A 23,770-nucleotide genomic window follows, 5' to 3' on the forward strand; every position below is an offset into this window, starting at 1 on the left:
GTACAGACTGCAGTGATAGTGTCAGTGTCCAATAGGAAAATGTTCTTGTGCTGCTGGAGTGGATAGTACAAAAAAATATATATTACATTTTAAAACCAATATATATATATATATATATAAGTATATAAGAGAATATGTAAATGGTAAAGTCTGTGCATTGGGCTAGTATAGCCAGTAGAGGGATGGACAGTGGGTTGGTATATAATGAGAAGAGATGGGATGAGAAGAATATGAGAAAGGGAGGGCAGACTAAATATAATATATATTTATGACAAAAACAACTCATCCCATTGTCAGATTCTTATCGGTCAGATTCCTGAAGCTTTGTTTACTTGTCTGATTTGCAGGGAGCTATCGAATGCTGTGGAGTTTTACTTCAATATTTTTAATATATTTAATATAATATTTCGTAACCCGGGTGTTTTCCCCTGTTCTGATCACCGGCTCCCAGTTCCCCAGCCGCTCACATCTGTATTCAACCAGTTCTGAGGAGAAACCCAAAGCGCCTGTTGCACGCCGAGGTCAAGTGGCGCCTTCTGCCCCCCCCCCGTCCACCCCTCCACCCGGAACAGCACTTAGCCGCGCTTTGTTTTTGAGGGCGTTCGTCGCTCAGGGGAGTTTTATCTGCAAATAGCGAGTGAGCGAGTGTTACACAGATTCAACAGCTTGATGGGAAAAAAAAAGTCAATTAATTCCCCTCGTGTGGAACCACCTGCTCCCGTCGCTGAATCCTCTCAGCGGCTGTGATGCAAAGGGTTCTCTCTGTGAGGGGGGGGGGGGGGGGGGGGGGACAACAAAAGGAAGTGATTGGAGTGGTTCCACAAAGCGTCTCTCACTCTCTCTCTCATGCCTCCTCCACCTTGAGGATGTAATACAACGAGAAGCCTTTTAATTAGAACAAGGGATCAGTTTTATTTATGAAGCTGTCAGCAGAGGAGGCGGCGGCGGCGTGCTGTAAGCGGCGCCGATGATGGAAGCGTTTCCCTGGGCCTTGGGTATTTCCCCAGCTGTCTTCCACAAGTACAGTAAATACATTTACATTTACCCGGGCGTAGCTCCAGCTCTGTTACATAACACATCCGGTGATTTCTAGGAATATATGATCTTTCTAAACAATGCAAAGCTTCTCCTATTGGCCGGCAACGGGTTTACTGGCCTCCGCGATATCGACAAACAAACTGTGGATATTTTACCGCCACGCTCGATCTGCCGCCCCCCCGACCGACGTATCTATTATCGCTATCTTGTTGACTGGAGTCAGTGCGATAGAAAAGGTCACATTTCTTCCCAGCTGTCCCACGGCTTTCACCTGGTTATTTATGTTGGAGGACACTGTCTGTCAGGTGCATCCCCCCCCCCCCCCCCCCCCCAGGCCTCTGCAGATATTAACGGAGACGCAGGAAAACGTGTCAAGTTCTACGCGTTGGATCCGACTCTGTTCCTCACAGCCGGGCCCGAGGAGAAGTGCTTCTCACAGATCACCTGATCAAACTGTGACACGCTGGGTGTTGTGTGAGGGAATCAGGTCCGGGTCATGTGTGCCATGCAAAGTGCTCTTGCTCCTCCCACTGAGGATTCACTGGTTCTGCCTGAAATCGATGGAAACTTGAACGACCCAAACGTCCCTCTGGTCGCTCATGTGCTTCGTCCAAATAACGTTTAACTATCATGTCATTTCTGCCTCTGTGGTTTGGCCCTGTGTTGATTTTTTTAAATAGGTTTTCTGACCTCCTCCCTAATCTGAATTTTAGCAACGACAGCGAAAGCAACATGTAAAATTTCAAGTCGAGTTGTGTGAAACAATCCTGCAAATATTAAAGACCAGGGGTTGTCGGCAGATTTATGGCAAAAACCTCGGAAACACAAAACGCTATAGATCACTTTACCATTCTCCAAGTAATGTGTGTTCACTAGGTGACAGAAGTCAATGCACCTTGAGTCAATGTTGGTTAAATCTTCATTATGGCGACAAATATATTTATCCAAGTTAAAAGCGTCCACCTGCCGATCGGAGCTGGAGCCGATTTTAAAACTTGTGTCCACTGCAGACTCAAGATATTGAATCCATTTGATTGAATACAAGAGCTGGATGTTAGGGGGTCCGGGGGGGGACCTGTGATCTTCGGACCCACGACACCAACGGGCCCGACACGATGTTGTTTCTCCGCAGCTCTTCAGATCATGCTGTGTGTGTGAATACGTGTTTTCACTGTGTTTACGTTCCTTTCATCCGAAGAAGAAGAAGAGCTCCACTTCCTGCACTCGTTCATCACGCTGGTGCGAGCAGTCAAAAGGAGCCATCTTTCTTCTTCCTATCTTTTGCTTTGACCCCCCCAACCCCCCTCTCTTTTGACCGAGCGCTTCATTAACCACTCTCTACCCCCAACACAAAGATCGCCCTCCTCACGGCCTCTCTCTCTCTCTCTCTCTCTCTCCAGGATGACACAGAGCCCTACTTTTATTGGAATATTCTGTTTCGAGGCCGCCATTAAGATCATCGCCCTGGGCTTCGCGTTCCACAAAGGCTCCTACCTCCGCAACGGCTGGAATGTAATGGACTTCGTGGTGGTCCTCACGGGGTGAGTAGCTCGCCCGCTGGGTGTCATAAGTGAGAGAGTGGTTTTCTTTTGTGTGGATCTGTGACCCAGAGAGGGAGAGAGAGAGAGAGAGAGAGAGAGAGAGAGAGCGAGAGAAGGAGAGAGAGAGATGGAATCAACCCACTTCCAGTTGGATGCTGTCAGGCAGGTGATCTTCAACAAGTACGACTGTAAAGATGATAAAAGAGACTGAGAGAGAGAAGGAGAGACAGAGAGGGAGCGAGAGCGAGAGCGAGAGCGAGAGAGAGAGAGAGAGACAGAGAGAGAGAGAGAGAGAGAGAGAGAGAGAGAGAGAGAGAGAGAGAGAGAGAGAGAGAGAGAGAGAGAGAGAGAGAGAGAGTATGGAATCAACCCACTTCCAGTTGGATGCTGTCAGTCGGGTGCTCCATGTTCCTCAACAAGTACGACTGTAAAGATAATAAAAGAGAGAGAGAGAGAGCGAGAGCGAGAGCGAGAGCGAGAGAGAGAGGGAGAATCAACCCACTTCCAGTTGGATGCTGTCAGTCGGGTGCTCCATGTTCCTCAACAAGTACGACTGTAAATATGATAAAAGAGACTGAGAGAAAGAAGGAGAGAGAGAGAGAGAGAGAGAGAGAGAGAGAGAGAGAGAGAGAGAGAGAGAGAGAGAGAGAGAGAGAGAGAGAGAGAGAGAGAGAGAGAGAGAGAGAGAGAGAGATGGAATCAACCCACTTCCAGTTCGAAGCTGTCAGGCAGATGTTTCCCACAAGTACAACTGTAAAGATGATAAAAGAGATTGAGAGAGAGAAGGAGAGAGAGAGAGAGAGAGAGAGAGAGAGAGAGAGAGAGAGAGAGAGAGAGAGAGAGAGAGAGAGAGAGAGAGAGAGAGAGAGAGAGAGAGAGAGAGAGAGATGGAATCAACCCACTTCCAGTTGGATGCTGTCAGTCGGGTGCTCCATGTTCCTCAACAAGTACGACTGTAAAGATGATAAAAGAGAGAGAGAGCGAGAGCGAGAGCGAGAGCGAGAGAGAGAGAGAGAGAGAGAGAGGGAGAATCAACCCACTTCCAGTTCCAGCTGTCAGGGAGGTGCTCTTCAACAAGTACGACTGTAAAGATGATAAAAGAGATTGAGAGAGAGAAGGAGAGAGAGAGAGAGAGAGAGAGAGAGAGAGAGACAGAGAGAGAGAGAGAGAGAGAGAGAGAGAGAGAGAGAGAGAGAGAGAGAGAGAGAGAGAGAGAGAGAGAGAGAGAGGGAGAATCAACCCACTTCCAGTTGGATGCTGTCAGTCAGGTGCTCCATGTTCCTCAACAAGTACGACTGTAAATATGATAAAAGAGACTGAGAGAAAGAAGGAGAGAGAGAGAGAGAGAGAGAGAGAGAGAGAGAGAGAGAGAGAGAGAGAGAGAGAGAGAGAGAGAGGGAATCAACCCTGTCTCGTCAGACTCTGAAAACGTGCGGTTGCAGAGCATGATGGGAAACATCTCCGGGTCACTGACCCTCGGTTGTGCTCTATACGTTTCCAGATGCATTGTGGGACACAGATTTGCTCATGTTGTGTTGTCCACATACTTCTGGCCACACGGCTCCCCCCCCCCCTTGTATCTGTACTGACACTACATCTCTCCTCAGTGTGTGATACTCGAGGAGGAGTCAGCACACGTCAGCTCTGCCACTGATCAGCTGATCGGGTCGTGAGTTATGTGACAGATGCTTTTAGAAGCTGCGAGTTGTCATTTAGCTTTTTGGAAAAAGCTCTTAGCTCGGAGGGAAGTGGGCGGCTGGCGGGGGGGGGTGGGGGGGTGGGGGGGTGCTCTGATAAACCGGGCCTGTGCAGACGTCACGTAATGGGGCCTGCGTTTCCTTATTGTCTGAATAGAGTCGTGATTGGCAGAGCAGCGGTCGGGTCAATCGCTCGGAGTAATTTACTGCCGGGATTTTAAACATCAAGCTTCTCGTTGCTTTTCAGCTCTAAAGGAAGTCGACACTCAGAGGAGGAGGAGGAGGAGGAGGAGGAGGAGGAGGAGGAGGAGGAGGAGGAGGAGGAGGAGGAGGAGGAGGAGGAGGAGGAGGGGTCATTAATGTAAAGAGTCTGTGCGGCAGCGATTCATTAAATCTGTTATGTTAGAAATGTTTGCTTCTGCTGAGTAGATGCTGATAATTACACGATTTGTCTGCTTGGTTAAATTCCAGAACTCAGAGATATGTGACTGTGTTTCTGCTGCTCGAGGGTCCAGATTAGATTTGTGCCATAAATAACGAGTATTTTATAAAGACAATCAATCAATCCAGGTCGATAGTGGAAGTGGAGCAGAGCCCAGAGAGGCTCGGAGGTGATGAAGCACTGATTCATATCAAAACCGTAATAAGCATATTTGAATATTTGCACTACTACACAAATTGAACTATTGTTGCTCTATTTTTCTCTTCATCTGTAAAGATATATATTTAGATATATATATTTTATTTTCTATTTTAAATTTTTGATATTCTATTTGATTGATATTCTATTTTATACTATTTCTATTTTTTTTTTTTTTTTGGGTTGAAATTACTGAGCATTGCTTAAAGAGAGTATTTCATTGACAGTGACTGCTTCATGTTTTCTCTGTGCATATGACAATAAAAAAAATCTTGAATCTTGAATCTTGAAACCAATATTTAAACATGCCAGTAAATTAATTTAAGGGAATATGTTGCTGGTTTTATCTGATGTCAGGTTTTTCTTATCATTAAAAACTGAACGTGGAGAAACAGGTTTTTAGTTTTTGTTTCTCAACGCTGACACAGCTGGATACGAATGAACCATTAGGTTGTGTATCTGTGTGTGTGTGTGAGAGTCTGTTTGGTTGCCAAGCAACGGCAGTATGTGGCGTGGTGTGATCGGGGGGGGTTTCTGTGTGTGTGTGTGTGTGTGTGTGTGTGGTTGATTTGCTTTGTGCTCAGCATGCTCCTGTGGGATGGTGGGGGGGGGTCTGAAGGTGTCCGGGCACAGCGTCACACGTCGATGTAAAATCAATCAGATCAGCTGCGGGTTTCTGGTTCCACTCACTGGGCTCCGGTCAGATCTGATCCTGGGAGATTTACAGTGATGTCAAATGACAAGAGACAGAAAAAACAAGACATTCAAACCTCAGGTCCTCAGATCTTCAGGAGTGGAAGTTAAGAGGATTAAACCGACTTTACCTGGGCGTGAAAATCTATTCCTGCTCCGTCCCGCTCGGTCCACAGAGAGAAGCAGCTGCCTGCAGGCGAGAATTAGTCATCGTCATTAGACTTTGGTTTTAAATGATGAGACAAATAACAACGGTGAAAGAAGAATGATTCTCGTTAGAGCTCAAACCTTTGCTAAGACTCAACTGTTCCCTTGAATTCAATCGAACTGCACCAGATTTCACACACTCACAGACGTCAGTTCACCAAATGTGCTGGATTTTGTTCAGGAATTAAATCCATTTAATGTGTAACTTCCTGATCGATACCACATCCTTCCACTGAGTTTCATGGAAATCCGTTCATTTGATTTCGTGGAATCTTGCTCATAAACACACGGAGAGGGCAGGGGCGGATCCAGGGGCGGATCCAGGGGCGGGCCCAGGGGTTACTGGAGATCTGATTGGCCCCTGACGACTAATACTGACATTAAATGTGACAATTTGTTTGTAAAGAATTTAGATTTTCCCTTTTTTCAATTAAGCGAATGGGGGATAAATATTTTTGAGTCTCCAGGAAAGCGAGAACGCCACAGACGTGTGTGAAGCTCCTCCTCCTGCACGTTCTCAATCAATGCAACAATGACGGATGAAAGATTCATTCAGAAATACTTTGCAATCCATCAAAAGACACTCGTCAGTTCTTTTATTGATCTTTGAATCCAGCCTGAGACGATGTAACTGTGGCTCAGCTGCTTCTTCTTTTCAAATCAACACGCATTCACTTCTGCTCTTTTGAAAGCCAATCATATATTTTACTGTAAGATCTGAACAGTGTTTTCCTCTTTGTTGGGAATCTGTGGTTCTGCCGTAGGATCCCAATGCTCGGGCTAATCACGCGGCTCCGTCCAGACCTAATGAAACGATCCGAGAGACGCCGGAGCTGCAGGCGGTGGCCGACCTTTAATCCGTCCTGATCAGGCATTAGCAGCCGTCTAATAAGAGAATAAATCTGCCTGCGTTGCCAGAGGCCTAATCAATAAGACACTGAGCCCTGAGCTGTGATGAAGTGCCCGACTCGGCCAATCACACGCCGGGAAGGCAGCGACACGAGGAGAGAGAGGGCGAGAGGAGCTGCTTAGAAGGAACACTGATATCATACTTCACTCAGGGGCCGACAACACAAAACTGAAGCTCACACTCTATTGTTTGTGGTTCATTCTGCAGTCGAGTGGGTTTTTCCTGCTTTTAGAGGCGAAGCTGTGAGAATCTGAACAGTGAGGAAAGTGCAGTCCTGTGTTTTCTGAAGTGGAGCCGACTTTCTAAACCACTGCAGCGTCGGGTGTTATTCTGTTTCACCAGATAAAACTTTCTGTCCTAGATGAAGTTGTTGTTATTATTTATGGAGCCTGTAAGTTCATACATGAGGTAACGAATTCCTTATATCAGCCAAAGTGTGTTTTTATGTAATAAACCTTTTGTCAATGCAAATTGACTGAATCAGCAGAATTAAAGACACTCTCAAGATGCATTATGGGAAGTGTAGGAGCAAGTTTATTTAATTCCTGAATTTATGTAAACAGAGAATCTTCCTGAAATCTAAATAAACTGCAGATTTGACTTATTTCCTTTATTTCTTCCATCACTGACGAACAGATAATTGCAGATAATTCACAACTTAATGTCTAAGCTGTTTATATATTTGTTTGTGTGTACTTTTTAAAAATAGTCCATGTGCGTCAGTAACATTCGAACGCTTCAGTGCGTCTCCGCTTCACCTCCTCCGCCTCTTGACCTTTGATACGAAGTCACGCTGCTGCTGTTGACCGCGGCCTCGTGCGTCCGCTCGTCGCCACGGCAACCGCAGTCTGGGGCTCCCGCCGTCTGAAGAGCAGCAACCGTCCCCAGCGTCAGAGACTTGTTTACCCGTGGGTTTGATTCCGGAAGCTCTGAGTGGTCGGGGCGAGAGTCGGCGCTCGTGTCTTCTTCAAAGTTGTGATTTCCTTTCATGTTTCTCTTTCAGGCAACAGGCCGAACACAACGGGAGACTTCAAAGTGCTCTTTCACTCGCCAGGGGGCCGGGTCACTTTAGTTTAATGTTTGAACCCGGCAGCATGAATACAAATGTTCCTTTTGAACCTCGGACGATCTGATGCCGTCCGTCCGACCCCTGTGACCTCGAGGTAGTTACACAGGACGTGCATGTGTGAACGCAAACGGCCGAGTGAGATCCTTGTTCCATTTTTGCCGCTTGCACTCGGATTTCCTGCGCTCCAGCTTCCACTCGTCTCCTCGTGCTCTCGATGCGTCCGTGCACGGGTGAAACGCTTGCTCTCGGATTTGTGTAGATCTGTGACGGATTCAAGATTCAAGATTCAAGATTCAAGATTCAAGATTCAAGATTCAAGATTTTTATTGTCAAATGCACATGAGACAACATGAAGCAGTCGTTGGCAATGAAATGCTTGAGTCACAGGCTCTCTTTAAGCAATGCTCAAGTAATTACAACCAAAAAAATAAAATAAAAATAGAAATAGTGTAAAATATAATAAAAAGTATAAAATAGAATAAAAAGAATAAAATAGAATAAAAAGTATAAAATAGAATAAAACTAGAATATCAAAAATTTAAAATAGAAAATCTAAATATATATCACCACGGTGCTGGTGCAAATATGCAGATATGCTGCATTATGGGAAGTGTAGGAGCCAGTTTGTTTAATTCCTGAACTTATGTAAATAGAGAATCTTCCTGAAATCTAAATAAACTGCAGATTTTACTTATTTTCTTTATTTCCTCCATCATTGACGAACAGATAATTGCAGATAATTTGTATCTTAATGTCTAAGCTGTTTATATATTTGTTTGCGTATACTTTTTTTAAACTAGTCAATGTGCTTAAGTAACATTTGAACGCTGGTGCAAATATGCAGATATGCTGAGGTGCTGGTTTGGTGGAGTTATTGCAGGACGAAGTTCTTTAAGTTTTTTTGCGTTTTTCCACATATTCAATGATTTCTCAGAGATTAATTAATGAATCTTGATGTGTAGGTTACCGATATTTAAGCATGTTGAATATAAATGTGTTTTTATGTCTTGCCAGAGGTGTGAACTCCACTCTTTGTTCCAATGTATGTTTTGAAGTGTTTGAGACATTTATCACATCTCAGCATTGGCATGTTTATACAGAACTTCTGACGAACGAGAGCTCGAGCCGACCAGCAGACGAGTTCCGTGAATATTTATGAGACGATAATTTACAGTAGAGCCGAGGTGACTCACTACAACACGGTGGATCCGACACGTCCGCCTCAGGTCCGCCCCTTCGCCACCGGGCCCGTTCACGTCCGACTGAAACGGCGGCTAGCGGCTCGGCCAATTATCACCGACACACACATGTGGCAGGTTCCTGGCGAGTCGGTCTCCTGGTGAAGAGCCACAGCTCGGGGGTCTGAGAGCTCTCGAGGAACGATGCGTCTTCATCTGGCTCAGAGGGAAGTTGGCGAGCGCACACAGACACACACACAGTGCACATTAATCACTGTTGGACTAATTGATGCGCAAGTGAAACACACACAAGCACTTTTCTAGACAACCACACATACACACACACACACTCTACGCCTCGGTGTCTCTGCCGGCTCGGCTGCCAGCGTTCCAGTCACGCGTGGCTGAAAGTGATGCTTGTCTGTTTCCTGTAGGCAGAGGAAGTGCACTGCAGCGGCTGATGCTGCAGACTGGCAGGTTTCCCTCGTCACACATGACTCAGTCGGCAGCTTATTAAAATCAGCGTGTGGTTGTTTGGCAGACGCCGGTGGTGCGGCAGGTGATCGACAGCGGTTTGTAGAGAAGAGACAAAAGAGAGAGACAAGCGTGGAATGGGATTATTTATCCTGCAGGGATGTTTCAAATGGAAAAGGATGCATGAGAAATATAAAGGTTTTCTGAACTGATGAATATTAGAGCTGGAACAATCCGCTTATCTCTCGATTCAATAGAATAATTTCATAATATTTCTGGGTCAGCTACAGCGACCTTTGACCCTCGGCCTCTTGGTGAACGAGTCGACTCCTCTTGAGGAAACAGCGACGGCTCAGTCTGCAGGACGTCAACACAACATGTCACCTGTCACACACACAAGGTTCCTCACAACATCTGGAGTGACACATCTGTCAGAGGAGAGGAACTGTCTCCTCAGGTTCGTGAAGAGAGAAACTTCTATTTTTCAGCTAAAGCCGTGTATTAAAGGATTTAGTTGATTATTAATCTTTCCATCCTGGCTAATGATGCAGATGATCTGGAAAGATCTTCATCTTGTCAGCTTCACTCTCCCTCGATGCTTCCACCTTCACTTCAGCTGCACCACACTCGTCTTATCGGTGTAACGGCCGAGTTGTCTCCATTTGTTTTTCTTCTGAGTCGTATTAAAGTGGCTTTTAGCGGCGTCGCCTCCTTTTTCCAAACATCTGCTCAGTGGAGCGAGTCCCAGAGAGCGTCTCCTGCTCCTCCTCCTCCTCTTCCTCTTCCTCCTCCTGCTCCTCGCCACCTGCTGTCTCCTGCTCGCCGTGTGGAGGGCGTGAGGAGATGAGCAGCGTTCCTCCTCCGGTTCTTCTTCCCTTCTGTCTCATTAGATTCCACCAGGATGCTGCTGCGCTCGCCTCCTCTTCCTCCTCCTCCTCCTCCTCTTCCTCCTCCTCTTCCTCTTCCTCTACCTCCTCCTCTACCTCCTCCTCCTTTTTCTCCTCCTCCTCCTCCTCCTCCTCCTCCTCTGCCTCCTCCTTCTCCTTCTCTTCTTCTTCCTTCTCCTCCTCCTCTTCCTCCTCCTCCTCCTCCTCCTCCTCCTCCTCCTCCTCCTCCTCCTCTTCCTCCTCCTCTTCCTCTTCCTCTACCTCCTCCTCTACCTCCTCCTCCTTTTTCTCCTCCTCCTCCTCCTCCTCCTCCTCTGCCTCCTCCCTCTCCTTCTCTTCTTCTTCCTTCTCCTCCTCCTCCTCCTCTTCCTCCTCCTCCTCCTCCTCTTCCTCCTCCTCTTCCTCTTCCTCTACCTCCTCCTCTACCTCCTCCTCCTTTTTCTCCTCCTCCTCCTCCTTCTCCTCCTCCTCCTTCCCCCCTCCTCCTCCTCCTCCTCCTTCTCCTCCTCCTCCTCCTCCTCCTCCTCCTCCTCCTCCTCCTCCTCCTCCTCTTTCTCCTCCTCCTCTTCCTCCTCCTCCTCCTCCTCCTCCTCCTCCTCCTCCTCCTCCTCCTCCTCTTCCTCTTCCTCTTCCTCTTCCTCTTCCTCTTCCTCTTCCTCTTCCTCCTCCTCCTCCTCCTCCTCCTCCTCCTCCTCCTCCTCCTCCTCCTCCTCCTCCTCCTCCTCCTCCTCCTCCTCCTCCTCCTCCTCTCCGTCTCGCCTTGCTGGAGGGTTTGTTCACCCTCCTCCTCCTCTTGCTCCTCCTCCTCCTCCTCCTCCTCCTCTTCCTCTCCGTCTCGCCTCGGTGGAGAGGTGCTCTGTTTGTTCACCCTCTACCCTCGCTGTGGAATAACTGACGGAGGCGCACAGGGGGGCGACTGAGAGGAGGGGGAGAAGAGGCTGAAACCAAAGAGCTGAAGTATGAACAGTAAACAGTGGACGTAACCTCGTCTCCTTCAGTCTTTACTCTGGTTTTTTACATTTCTATTCTCCACTTCCTGTCGATCTGTGTGACCCTCTCACAGGAGAGAGGACACAGCTGCTCCTCCTCCTCCTCCTCCTCCTCCTCCTCTACAGTGACCTCACCGTGTCGTCCAGGTGAATAAACAGTTATTTCATGCTCTGAGCTGCATTGATTGACGTCTGAGACTGACTCACGATTGGTTGAGCACATTTAGCGGCTCCACTTAATCCATCACTCAATACACATCTTCAAATCCTGTCGTCTTACAGTGAATCAGCCTCTTGGGGCCAATGTGTGATGGAGCTCCAGGCCACGCCTCCTCCAGGCCACGCCTCCTCCTGTTAGTCTCCATTTCACGAGTTTCTTTAATCACACAAATTAAACGGTGATAGTTTTTGATGATGTTTCAGGTTCAGATGACATTTTCATTCTGGCAAACAGAAAAAATCTTGTCCCTCACAGACAGATTCTGTTTATTTACATGATGCCAAAAGAAAATATTGTTCTTCTCGTTTCATCAACACGTCCACTCGCTCGGCTTTAAGATCTTATGGATATTAAACTCAGGGGGGGCTCAGGAACTATAGACTAGACACAGAATAATAAAAAGGTCAAAATGAATGAATCTATATCTACCAGAACTACTAGAAAGCTGTCACTGTAAAGAAGCATGTGCTAATGGAGATATTGACAATGCGATATTTTAAGTATAAGGTGATTGAAAGACACAAGTACCCGATACATAGTATTGAAACCAAATATACATAATAACCAAAGCTATACAAAGTTGTGTATTAAAGACTAACATAGCTTGGAAAAACGATGGTACAGCAGATATAAGTGTATTTAAAAAACAGTGACAGGACGAAGTTCCTTACGTTTCTGTGCGTTTTTCCGAATTTTCATTGATTTCTCAGAGATTAATTCATGAATCTTGATGTGTAGGTTACTGATATTTATGAGTGTGTTGAATATAAATGTGTTTTTATTTCTTGACAGAGGTGTGAACTCCACTCTTTGTTTCAATGTATGTTTTTACATGGATGAGACATTTATCACATCTCAGCATTGGCATCAGGGCCGGGTCTAGGCAGGGGCAAGAGGGGGCCTGGCCCCCTCAAATAAATGTTGTGCCCCCTCAAACTAAATCCCAATTTATAAAAATAATAATATAATAAAGCACAATGCCCCCTCAAGATTTGTGGCTGCCCCCTCATACATGCCTGTCTAGACCCGGCCCTGATTGGCATGTTTATACATAACTTCCGAAGCATGTGCTAATGGAGATATTGACAATACGATATTTTAAGTATAAGGTGATTGAAAGACACAAGTACCTGATACATAGTATTGAAACCAAATATACATAATAATAACCAAAGCTATACAAAGTTGTGTATTAAAGACTAACATAGCTTGGAAAACTATGGTACAGGAGATATAAGTGTATTTAAAAAACAGTGAAAGAGTCAAACTTAAAATGCAAGACTAGAGATGTAAAAGATGTAAAATCAAAAAAGAGATAATGTGGACAGCAAATGTAAAGAAATCGTTTATAATGTTGACGGATAGAAGCAGGAAGTAGCTGATTGTGTGTCCGTTGTTGTGCGTGTGGTTTAGTGTGTGCACTTTGTTTCTTTCCTCCCTGTGTTGGCTTGTTATGCTCTGGAGTTATTGATCCTGGCGCTGGAGTCTATTGATATGACGACCGGCCTCGTGCTTCCTCTGGAGAATCCTTGTTATCCGAGGCCTCAGGGACCTGATGCTTGTCTCAGGAGACGCTCGGTGCTCCTGTGTGTGTACGTGTGAATATTCCGAGTCGTTTCAGCTTCTGCACCCTCAGCTATTTTCTGCAAATTCAAATTGTGTCGTACCAGTTCCGCCAGACGGGTTCATTAACCCACCGAGCCTGAGGCCGGGACCTTGTAAACCGCTGCATTAATTCTTTCTGCTTTGTTTTGTTTGTGCAAATAATTAAAATCGCCGTCTGAAGTTGTGTTCCCATTAATGAGCAGAGATGTTATTTTAAATGGCACCGGTGTAAATTATCTCCTCAAGTATGTCCTCCTCAGACTCGCTCATTTAGTGGGCGTCTGCAGAGCCATTACTGCCGCTGGAGCTCTAATGTTCTCCTGCTGCTAACCCAATGTTCTGTAACACCGTAATTAGCATCGGCTGTAAGCAAATAAGTTGGGAAAACCTATTGTTTTTCCCGCAAAACAACCTTTGGACTTTCTGCAGCGAGGTTATCGGACAACTAGACAATTTACAGTGAATCAATATTGACTGTGGAGAGCAGTGGAGACCGGGTGAGGGAAGGGAATCAGTGATATCTCTGGAGTAATCTTCTCTCTCTATTGGTCCATGTGATCAGGCAGAACTCTGGGTGAAGACCAAACAACTAGAAATTAGTACATAAAGCATCAAGTACTCAAAAGGCACTTCTGGCAAGAATGAGTGTTATACTATGGGAAATATATTTAAGTGTGTATTTACAGACGTCAGTATTCATGATTGAAAATCAACAATTACTATATATTATATCACCTCAATATTTACAGCTATGTACCACTTCAGATTGTCCAACACATTTCCTTGTTCTTTCATTCTCATATTCATACAGACGACATTGGTCTTCAAATATATAACAGGCTATCTACATTTAATTGTAACATAAAATATTATAAAGTTAGAGGGGAAAGCAGCATTGAAGTCAGCAAGCTTTTTTTTTTAATTCCCTTAAGAGATGTAGGTCTTGAGCTTCTGTTTGATGGCACCACAGCAGATTGGGCACTGTTGACACTGTCTTTGGCCTTGTTCAGAATCGATGAAGACCTCTTTCTGTCCTTCATCTCGGCTTCTTCTCCGGATTAACGTTAAATCCTCGATCAGAAATACATTTCTCACAGCTTTACTAAAATTAGGGGTTTAAATTGCTAAGTTTACAGCGTGAAGAAGAGGTTTAAAGGGTTTATTTCTTCACCGCTCGTTTTCAACCTTGTTTACAAAGTTGGTATTTTCGTGCTGCAAGAGGAAATCTCTTTCTGTCTCATTGCCTCATGTTGTACCAGCACAAAGGTCACGGGGTCGGTGAAACTCTGACCTTTCAGATTATTGCAGGTTTGAAACTGTTGAAAGCGGCAGGTTTGCAAAAGCATGCAACTGGTTTTGTGTTCTCCGGTACAATGCACAGAGGCTTAAAGACCTTGAATGTGCAACCTGAAGGACAAACATCCAGCTTCCCTTTGTGAGCGGAGGATGAGCCACTTCCTTTCATTCCATTTACACTCCGCTCCGAGCCGGGCTCTCCAGAGATCGTCTCAGACTCACACTACACCATCCTCACCTGCTTCTCCGGGGGAATCTCATGCAGTCGCCGAGCACAAAGGAAAGCGTTTCAGTGCGTTTCTGTCTTTTATTGCGTGTTCTATCTTCGGAGCCGAGGCAGCACGGGTCAGGCAGCGATGGTATTGGGACGGGAGAGGTGTTGGGACGGAGATAATAACAGTTATCATCTTCTATTACTTCAATCTGTCAGGGGTTTTCTATTTTTGTTCGTCTCCACAGCAGCAGCAGCAGGTTCTGAGAATTGAAATGTGAAGAGGTTGATTGGTTCATCCGGCGATTCGGTGCGTTGACATCTGCAGCCAGAGGAAGGTTCCTGATTACGTCAGTGACCTTCCGACCTTTTGTCCAGTGTCTTGTTCTAAAGGGTTGGATCGGGTCTCGTGATCCTAGGGTTGGATCGGGTCTGGATCCTAGGGTTTGGATCGGGTCTCGTGATCCTAGGGTTTGGATCGGGTCTGGATCCTAGGGTTTGGATCGGGTCTGGTGATCCTAGGGTTTGGATCGGGTCTTGTGATCCTAGGGTTTGGATCGGGTCTTGTGATCCTAGGGTTCGGATCGGGTCTGGATCCTAGGGTTCGGATCGGGTCTCGTGATCCTAGGGTTTGGATCGGGTCTGGATCCTAGGGTTTGGATCGGGTCTCGTGATCCTAGGGTTTGGATCGGGTCTCGTGATCCTGTGGCCTCCGTCAGGTTTCTGTCCAAATGTTTGTACAAGAGTGAAAAGGGTCTAAAAGCTGAATTCCTCTCTGGAATCTTCATAATTTCTTTGTGTTATATTTCCCTCTCCACTTATTGTGTTGTCCAGTTGTTGACCTGCATTCTAGGTCGACTCTGGGTTGTGAATTACAGGGGGAGGAGCTAAGTGGAGCTGAAAAGGCCATGGGTTCCCCTGAAGCTAAACTCAAATCATGTGAACCTTACAAATTAAAATTAGGAACCTGCATGAGAGCAGCGTACACGTGAGGCTGTGGCTCGGGGGGGAGAGCGGGTCATCGAGGGTTGTTGGTTTGATCCCGTTCTTCCCAAAACACTGTTCCTCTTAATTATACATCCAGTGATTTGTCTTTAAAACAAGACAAGACACTGGATCCAAACCCTAGGATCACGAGACCCGATCCAAACCCTAGGATCCAGACCCGATCCAAACCCTAGGATCACGAGACCCGATCCAAACCCTAGGATCCAGACCCGATCCAAACCCTAGGATCCAGACCCGATCCAAACCCTAGGATCACAAGACCCGATCCAAACCCTAGGATCCAGACCGATCCAAACCCTAGGATCCAGACCCGATCCAAACCCTAGGATCACGAGACCCGATCCAAACCCTAGGATCCAGACCCGATTCCAAACCCTAGGATCACGAGACCCGATCCAAACCCTAGGATCCAGACCCGATTCCAAACCCTAACGCACACTAACGGTGAGAGAACAGCACGATGAGCCACCAGTTAACACACAGCAGCAGCTCCTCAGCAGTAATAACTCTCTGTGTAGCTGCAGCTGAGCGATGCTAAGAACCGTGACTCTCACTCACCCCAGGATCAGTGTTTAAAGTGAGTCCACTTGACTTCACTTGTGCGTTTGATGAGCAGAGTCAGAGGTGGAGGCAGATGGAGCCGTGATCAATTTATATATTCATGGAGCCGTGAATACTAAATGTGGATTTACAAACAAGCTGAAGCGCTCGGTTACGTGGAAAATCCAATTAAATGTGTCATTTGAAGAACAGAGTTTAATCAATGACCGGAGACGAACCTGTGACAGAAGTGTGTTCGAGCGTAGATCGTCTCTAAAGATGGACGCCGTGTCCTCACGTCCTCCAAGGATCCAGAAATGAAGCCAAAACATCCTGGATACAAACAAAGTCATTATTGCAAGATGGAGTCGATTGGAGCTAAAGAGGATTGAGCTTCGGTATCAATGTCCCGTTCGTACGCTGGAGCGATTGTTTAGCTCTGACTGTATATAAGGATGGACATGACAGTGTCTTGATCGCCCCCTGGTGGCTGCTTCCACTATAGGCCACCCCACCCATAGATATCATATATAAAGGCTACATGTCTTGTTCAACGGAGCCGGACGTCACCACATGGCGGCCATCTTGCTAGGGGGCAGCTCGTCACCCATAACATTGTGTTGGTAGTGGTAAATAACCATAACTTGCTCAATTTTCAACCGATTTTTAAACGATCTGGTTTGTTATAAACGTCAGAGATGTAGTTATGACACTGCATAAATTATTCATTTTTTTTTTGAAAATAACATAATTATTCATAAGTATGCAGTGTCATATCTACATCTCTGACGTTTATAACAAACCAGACCGTTCTAGCCTTGATATATGATATGTATGACCCCGCCCTCTTACTATAAGTTTGGTTTTGGTTATTTTTTCTTTTAGATGAAAATTATGAAAGTTCACGATCGACTGACTTGCGATCGGTCGAGTTGTGTAACATTGTGTCTCCGTTTGTCACCTTTTTCAAGATGGCAGCACCTGTACAGGAAGTGGAGACGCGTGTTTATATTTTCATAGTCATTGCTGAACTTCTATAATCTGTGTTGTAAAGCAAGTGAGCATTTCATCCTCAAAAACCCACACCAGCGAGTGAGGGAGGCAGCCCGGTGCAGACCTACTGGTCACCATGCCAACGGGTGTGGATATGATGTTTTATTTACCTCCAGCACGATGTGTTTCTGATAGCAGCTCTTCCTGGAAGGCGAGGCGGCTCACGCAGCGCGGCTCGGACCACATTGTGTGTTTCTTTTAATCAATAACCTCTCTGCACTGCCTCCGACTTCCACCTGCTGCCCACTCCCTCTCTCACAGAATCCGCCTGCTTCTCCGTGAACGCAGATATTTAGGAAAACTGGACCTTTTAGTTGCCTTAAGGAGCGATTTACTGCCATGTAGCTGCAGAAAGAAACAGGAGACAGATGGGAGAGGGGGAGATAGAGAGAGAGAGAGAGAGAGAGGGAGGGAGTGTGAGGAGCTGGAGGAATGAATCAACTGGAGGCTTGTAACGTTTTCACTTGTGGCAGTGATGTGAGGCAGGAAGCCGGAGAACGGTCAATAACGATGATGTGGAGATGAGTCTGTTGTCAGATATAAACCTGGACGTCCTGTAAAAGTGTCAGATTCAGATGCAGAGCTTCAGTGCTGCTGATGGACGTTCACACCTCGGGTTCTGCAGAGAGAAACCGGCTCAATGTGGTTCTCTGGGACTGGGGCTGGATCCTGTATGAACCTGGTGGAACGTGCATGTACTCGGATACTGTGTTTGAGTATGATTTTGAGGTATTGATACTCACACTACTACTACTTACTTACAATAACGATGATGTGGAGATGAGTCTGGTGTCAGATATAAACCTGGACGTCCTGTAAAAGTGTCAGATTCAGATACAGAGCTTCTGTCCTGATGATGGACGTTCACACCTCATCCTCAGGTTCTGCAGAGAGAAACAGGCTCAATGTGGTTCTGGGACTGGGGCTGGATCATGTGGAACGTGCATGTACTCGGATACTGTGTTAAAGTATGATTTTGAGGTATTTATACTCACACTACTACTACTTACTTAACTTGTCTTGTAGTGTGGGTAGAAACATTTAGAAATTATGTTGTCTGACTCCCAGATTGCTTCCTTGTTGGGTTTTCTTGACCACTTATGCAAATTAAAATCATTTTTACACTTGGATCTCTTCCCTGTGTGCTCGCTTGCACTCTTTTCCCTGAAGTTTTTACCGTCCATGCAGAAAGTCAGGCCTCCGCTGCCACTTCACAACAACTCAACTCACGCCGAGGGATGTGTTAGTCAATCAAGTCAACTGTCATGCATTAAATTCCCTTTTCATTGTCAAGAGCTAATGGCTAAGAGCTACTTTCACTTATTTCCTGCTGACCTTCGGTTGCAGGTTTGTGTCCTCGGGGATTTAACCAGTACGAACACGAAACCAGTTCTCTTTACCTTATTGGATTTGCTCATAAAGACAGAAGCCTGGTTTTATATGGACGTCTGTATCAATGCTGAAGGTGAATGTTCCCTCTTATATAAATTTATGCTGTAACGTTATTGCCTCGACTCTCAGGCATCAATCACGGCGCCCGTCCTCACGATGTCCCCGTGGGGAGTCGCTCTTTATTACCTCAGATACATTGAAGTTATTGTCTTCCATCAGATTTATACACAGCGCAGAAGGTTTGTTTCTGTCGTTTTTTAAGGGATCTTGGTTTAGAGACACAGAGACAAACTGTATAGAAAGTGTTATCATCCATCGGTGGAAGATTTCTTTGGTGGTTTCTGGCTGTGAAATCTGTGGTTAGTGTGATTATAGAGGTGTTACTCTGGGAGTCAGTGAATTCTCCACGACACAATAAAGCTTTTGGCGTCAGCGCAGTGTCATGAAATCTCTTTCTGCTCGTTCTGTAGCTTTCTCTTTTGTGTTTCTTGTTATTTCCTTCAGTTCTTCACTTTATCTTTTCATCTCTTTCTCTCCGTCTCTCTCTCGTTTTTTCTTTTCTCTGACGATCACCCCCGAGGTCACGCGCTGCCAACAAGTGCTCCCGTCCCAGCAAATGACATTTAAATGTTAACGCCGCCTCAGATGTCTCCGAATCCCCACAATGCACCCTGTCACTTCCCAGCCTCTCCACTGTGGCCTGTGCCATGGTGTCTCCGTGTTAACATACTGGTTTACACACGCGTCCCGGCCTCCTGTTGTGAGATCAGTCTTTTCAAGTCGGGTTTGCTGAGAAATATTTCCTTCATATGACTCCTGAAGTGTTTACTTGCATATACAGCTAACTGCTCTAGTGACCTGGGCAGGAAAATTATAAAATTATGAGATTATTATTGATTTTTAATGCAGAAATTAAAGAAGCATAAAACCTAAAGGGTCTTATCTATATATCTATAGGATGCATGACATCATTGATATGCATGAAATCTTTCCAGCTTTTGCATAGATTTTTCTGTTAATGGAAATTTTAGATTGTCTCTCAATTATACGCAGATATATCCTTGAAAACACAGACAGAACTTTGACTGATCAGCTCCAAAAGATAATCATCTGGCGATAAACCCCCGAGTAACATTCACACCGTGTTCGGTGAAAATCCCTCTGCACTGCTTTGTCGGCACAAAGGAGAAAGATGCAAGATAAAAGAAGAGCAGCACAATTAAAACCAGCAAATGACAATAATGTAACACAAACATAATGAAGTACAGATGTAGAATAAAAAGCAGGACCCTCCCTTCCTGTCCTCGGTTTCTTTCTGTTCTCCTCTCTCTTCCTCTTCTTTCTGCTCCGTCACCGTCAACACACATGGGTACCAGGAACCACGGCAACATCGAGGCTGGGATCTGAGAGAAAGTGTGTGTGTGTGTGCGTGTGTGTGTGCGTGTGTGTGTGTGTGTGTGTGTGTCTGAATTCTACCACATTCAGGGATGCATGTTAAAGCAGCTGATTGAGGAACAGTTTGTCTGATTGGGTAAAAGAACAGATCTGGTTTGATTGTGATTACATTCAGCCTGATGTCAAATTGTGTGTCTGTGTGTGTGTGTTTAGCTTTGTTATTACTGAACCCACTCTGTGTGTTTCTGCTGACACGTCCTGACATGTGCACCGAGAGCACCTGAGTGTAAACAAACCTCTGGAGCTTCCATTAAATCATTAAATGTTTGAATCCATACGTAGAATCAAACTGACAAAACAAACAGGAATCTGTGATCTCTCTCTCCACCGCCTCCTCCCTTCTCTCTCTCTCTCTCTCGCCCGCCCACTCCTCTTCCCTCTTCCTGACTCTCACTCGTTCCCCTGCTCCTGCTGTGGATCCTCCACCAGCACCCGATGGAGCCATTGTCATGTCGTCTTCCTGTTTCTATGGTGATGAGGTGCGATGTGTCGCCGGGCGAGTCTCTCGCCTCGGTGCTCCCTCACTTGCCCCAGTGACTTTCAAGCATGTCCACTTTCCTCATAAATGGCAGCGGAGGATCCGGCGCTCTCTCTCTCCCCCCCCCCGACACTCTCTGTCTCGCTTTATCTCACTTAGTCCCGATCGAATTAGCTTTATTAATCATAATGAAGTTCAGGGATGCGAGTGCAGGCGCCACGAGGTTGTAGAGGAAGTAATGATTTGGAAACTCGGGGAAAAGGGTGAAAGCTGATGTTTTATTCACATTACTACACTGTTGACACCGGGAGGATTAGAAGAGGATTAACCTGGAAGCTGATGAGCAACTTGTTCTCTCCTCCATGTGAACACACTGATCTTCTGTCTCGTGAACAAGTCGGCGTCTCGGTGTCAGAGTGTCCGTCCGTCCGGCTCGAGAAAACCTTCAGGGAATGTTTTGTCTCTTTCTCTGTCGTGTTTTTTTCAATGTTTGATTTTGGTGAAAAACTTTTGTTTCTCCCGGCTGCAGCAGCGTTCTGTTGTTCTCTCTCTCTCTTTCTGTTTGGTTGTCGACAGAAGTTTGTCTGTTTTGTTTACCGCTGCAGAGGAGGTTTTGGTTTTTATTGCCGTTTGTCTGTCTCTCTGCAGGATTTCACAAAAACAACACAACAGAATTGTTCATGTTAGAAAGGTCATTTAGAGATCTATGAACTGGGGAAATTTGGTGCAGCTCTGGATTTTATAAATTTAAATAATAATTTCTAGGGACTAGTTACTTATTCGGTTACTGCACAGAGACATAAAGAGCAGGAACCTGCAATAAGCTCCAATATAGTTAATAATGAGGATTCAGGCAATAGAAGCAGTTTTAACATAATAATTCTATATATCAGGATACATTTTGAAGCGTATATAAATAAAGCGGTGGATCGGGGATGTAAAGAGGTAGAAAGCTCCGAGTGGCCTCTGAGTGTTTTGCAGGTTGAACAAACTGTATATATTTAGTTGGACCTGGTCACAGACAGAAGTAAATCAACATATAGTGTATTCTCTTTCCTGTGAGATCCTCACACTTCCTGTAGCTGTAGTTTATATGAGATGTTATAGTTTCTCATCTCACCCGACTCCTCCCTCTCTCTCTCGTTCCTTCTCTCCCTCCATCTTGTGCTGGTGCCAGATTGGACGTCTCTTATTCTGAAGCTTTGAGGCCAAACACACACCTGCTCTCCCCCCCCCCCAGACAGGAAGCTGTGAAAAGACTCTGGAACATGTTCTGCTGTCACTCGGCCAAAACACTGAACCTCAGGCAGATGTGGGAGGACTCACACATACATGTTCATAGACCAACATGCAATCATGCAAACAACACACATGCAGAGAGTGTCTCACAGAGCCTGAGGATGGAAAACACCATGACAAATTACACATGCACACTTCAGACAACACAGACGTGTGCGTGGTTTATCTGCTGAAGGACACGTGTGTGTTTTGCGGATGAGCAGATAGAAGTGTGTTTACAGTGAATCATGAATATGTGAGTTGTGAGAAGGAGCAGGAAGCGTGAAATGGTTCAAACGGTTTAAATATCAAACGTGCCGACTTGAAGACGGAGGAAGGTTCCATGTGTGGCTCAGGGGTCAGAGCGAGTCTGCCACTTACCGGACGTTCGGTGGTTCGATCCCCGGCTCCTCCAGCTTGGATTCTGAAGTGTCCTTGGGCAAGATGCTGAACCCTGAATTAAAAGAAAGAAATGTTTTCATGCTCTAGATACTGTAAACTAAAGATGGACACAGTGATGTTTCCAGGTTTTATCTCCTACTCCACATTGATCTGATATTTCATTCCTTAAATTCAAGATGTTAAAATCTGCAGAAAACTTGTTTCCTTTGCGTTAAACTCGTTATTTTATCTTTTATAAAATATGAAAGATGACGATGAGTGGAGCATAATCAACATCACTTCCTCTGTGTGTTTGTGAGGCCACTCGGGGGGGGGGATGGGGGGGATGAGAGTGTGCAGTGAGTGCAGTGTGACCCGTCATCCGTCCCTCACTGTACTCTGGATGTGCCCCCCCGACCGTTCACACACTCCGTGTTAGTGTAGCGCCTCTGCATTAGCAGCTCTGTGTCAGGAACTCCCGCTTTCTCTTCAGCTCCAATTCACCGACATAATAGTGAGACATCAAGAGTGTAAGCGTGGGAGGGAGAGAGGGAGGAGAGGGAGGGAGGGAGACAAGATGCAGTCACTGACAAGTTGTTTTTGTGCACGTGTGGATAATCCTCCTGTGTGCGTTTCCCTGTGTACACACGTCGTCCTCTCGTCCTCCTCAAGATGGACGACGTGTTGCCACGGCTCTGCGTCGGGTTTGTAAATAACGGACAGATTCTAAATGTGATTAATCACGAGGAGACTACAGTCAGTTTGTGTTGCAGCCATAATATGTGTGTGTGTCTGTGTGTGTGTGTGTGTGTGGCTGGTTTCCGGGGCCGGCGGCTGGGCGGCACCTGTCGGCTCCTGTGTTTGGAAACAGAGACGAGTCACAGGTGTGAAGCTCTCAGGCGTCGTCTGAACACAAGCTGCTCATTTTCCAGCTCATTGATCTCGACCTCGATCCAGAAACCGATTCATCTCTCGTCTTATGACCTCAGACTCCGTTTAGCGTCTCAGTACAAACCAACGTCTGGATAATGTTTCTTTAAAATGTTTAAAATGTATTGTGTGCACGATACTTACAAATTGAAAATACCCCTCAGGAGTTTTGCAGCTTTGCCTTCGGACACAGTTTGTATAATTTATCAGCGCTAATCTAAATATATTTACTCATATTTACTTCTATTTCATTTTTACTCCTCATAAAAATGCAGCTACTGTTTGCAGCAAGTATTTTATTTTTAAACCAAAGACTGTAAATAATAATTGACAGCTCCCGAAGGCGTCCTGATGCCCCCTGGTGGCTGGAGGCAGGATAGGACTCCTCCATGTTAGTGGATGGGACATGGACCAAACTAAAAGGATGGTTTCTTTCATTTTTACGTGGTTCTTATCACACTGATGTTTGCTCAAGTGTTTATGTGTCTTATAAGTTTAGTTTTTAATGTATTTGATTATATAAAAACATTGTGAATGACAGCTGAGACTGGTTCGCGATTGGTCGAGCACGTTTATCGCAGCTTCATCTCACGGCCGCTG

The 23,770-nt window shown here is 45.7% G+C and overlaps 1 protein-coding gene across 1 annotated transcript in view; it reads left to right on the forward strand.

Moving 5' to 3' along the window:
* The window catches only part of cacna1bb (calcium channel, voltage-dependent, N type, alpha 1B subunit, b), a 117,246-nt gene that overhangs the window by 5,787 nt on the left and 87,689 nt on the right, over nucleotides 1-23,770 (forward strand). Inside the window, 2 exon segments of the mRNA XM_061075298.1 lie at nucleotides 2,439-2,456; nucleotides 2,458-2,579. Of these exon segments, the coding sequence (XP_060931281.1) occupies nucleotides 2,439-2,456; nucleotides 2,458-2,579 (140 nt within the window).

Source organism: Limanda limanda, chromosome 1, assembly GCF_963576545.1.
Source record: "Limanda limanda chromosome 1, fLimLim1.1, whole genome shotgun sequence".
In the NCBI taxonomy this organism is placed as follows: domain Eukaryota; kingdom Metazoa; phylum Chordata; class Actinopteri; order Pleuronectiformes; family Pleuronectidae; genus Limanda; species Limanda limanda.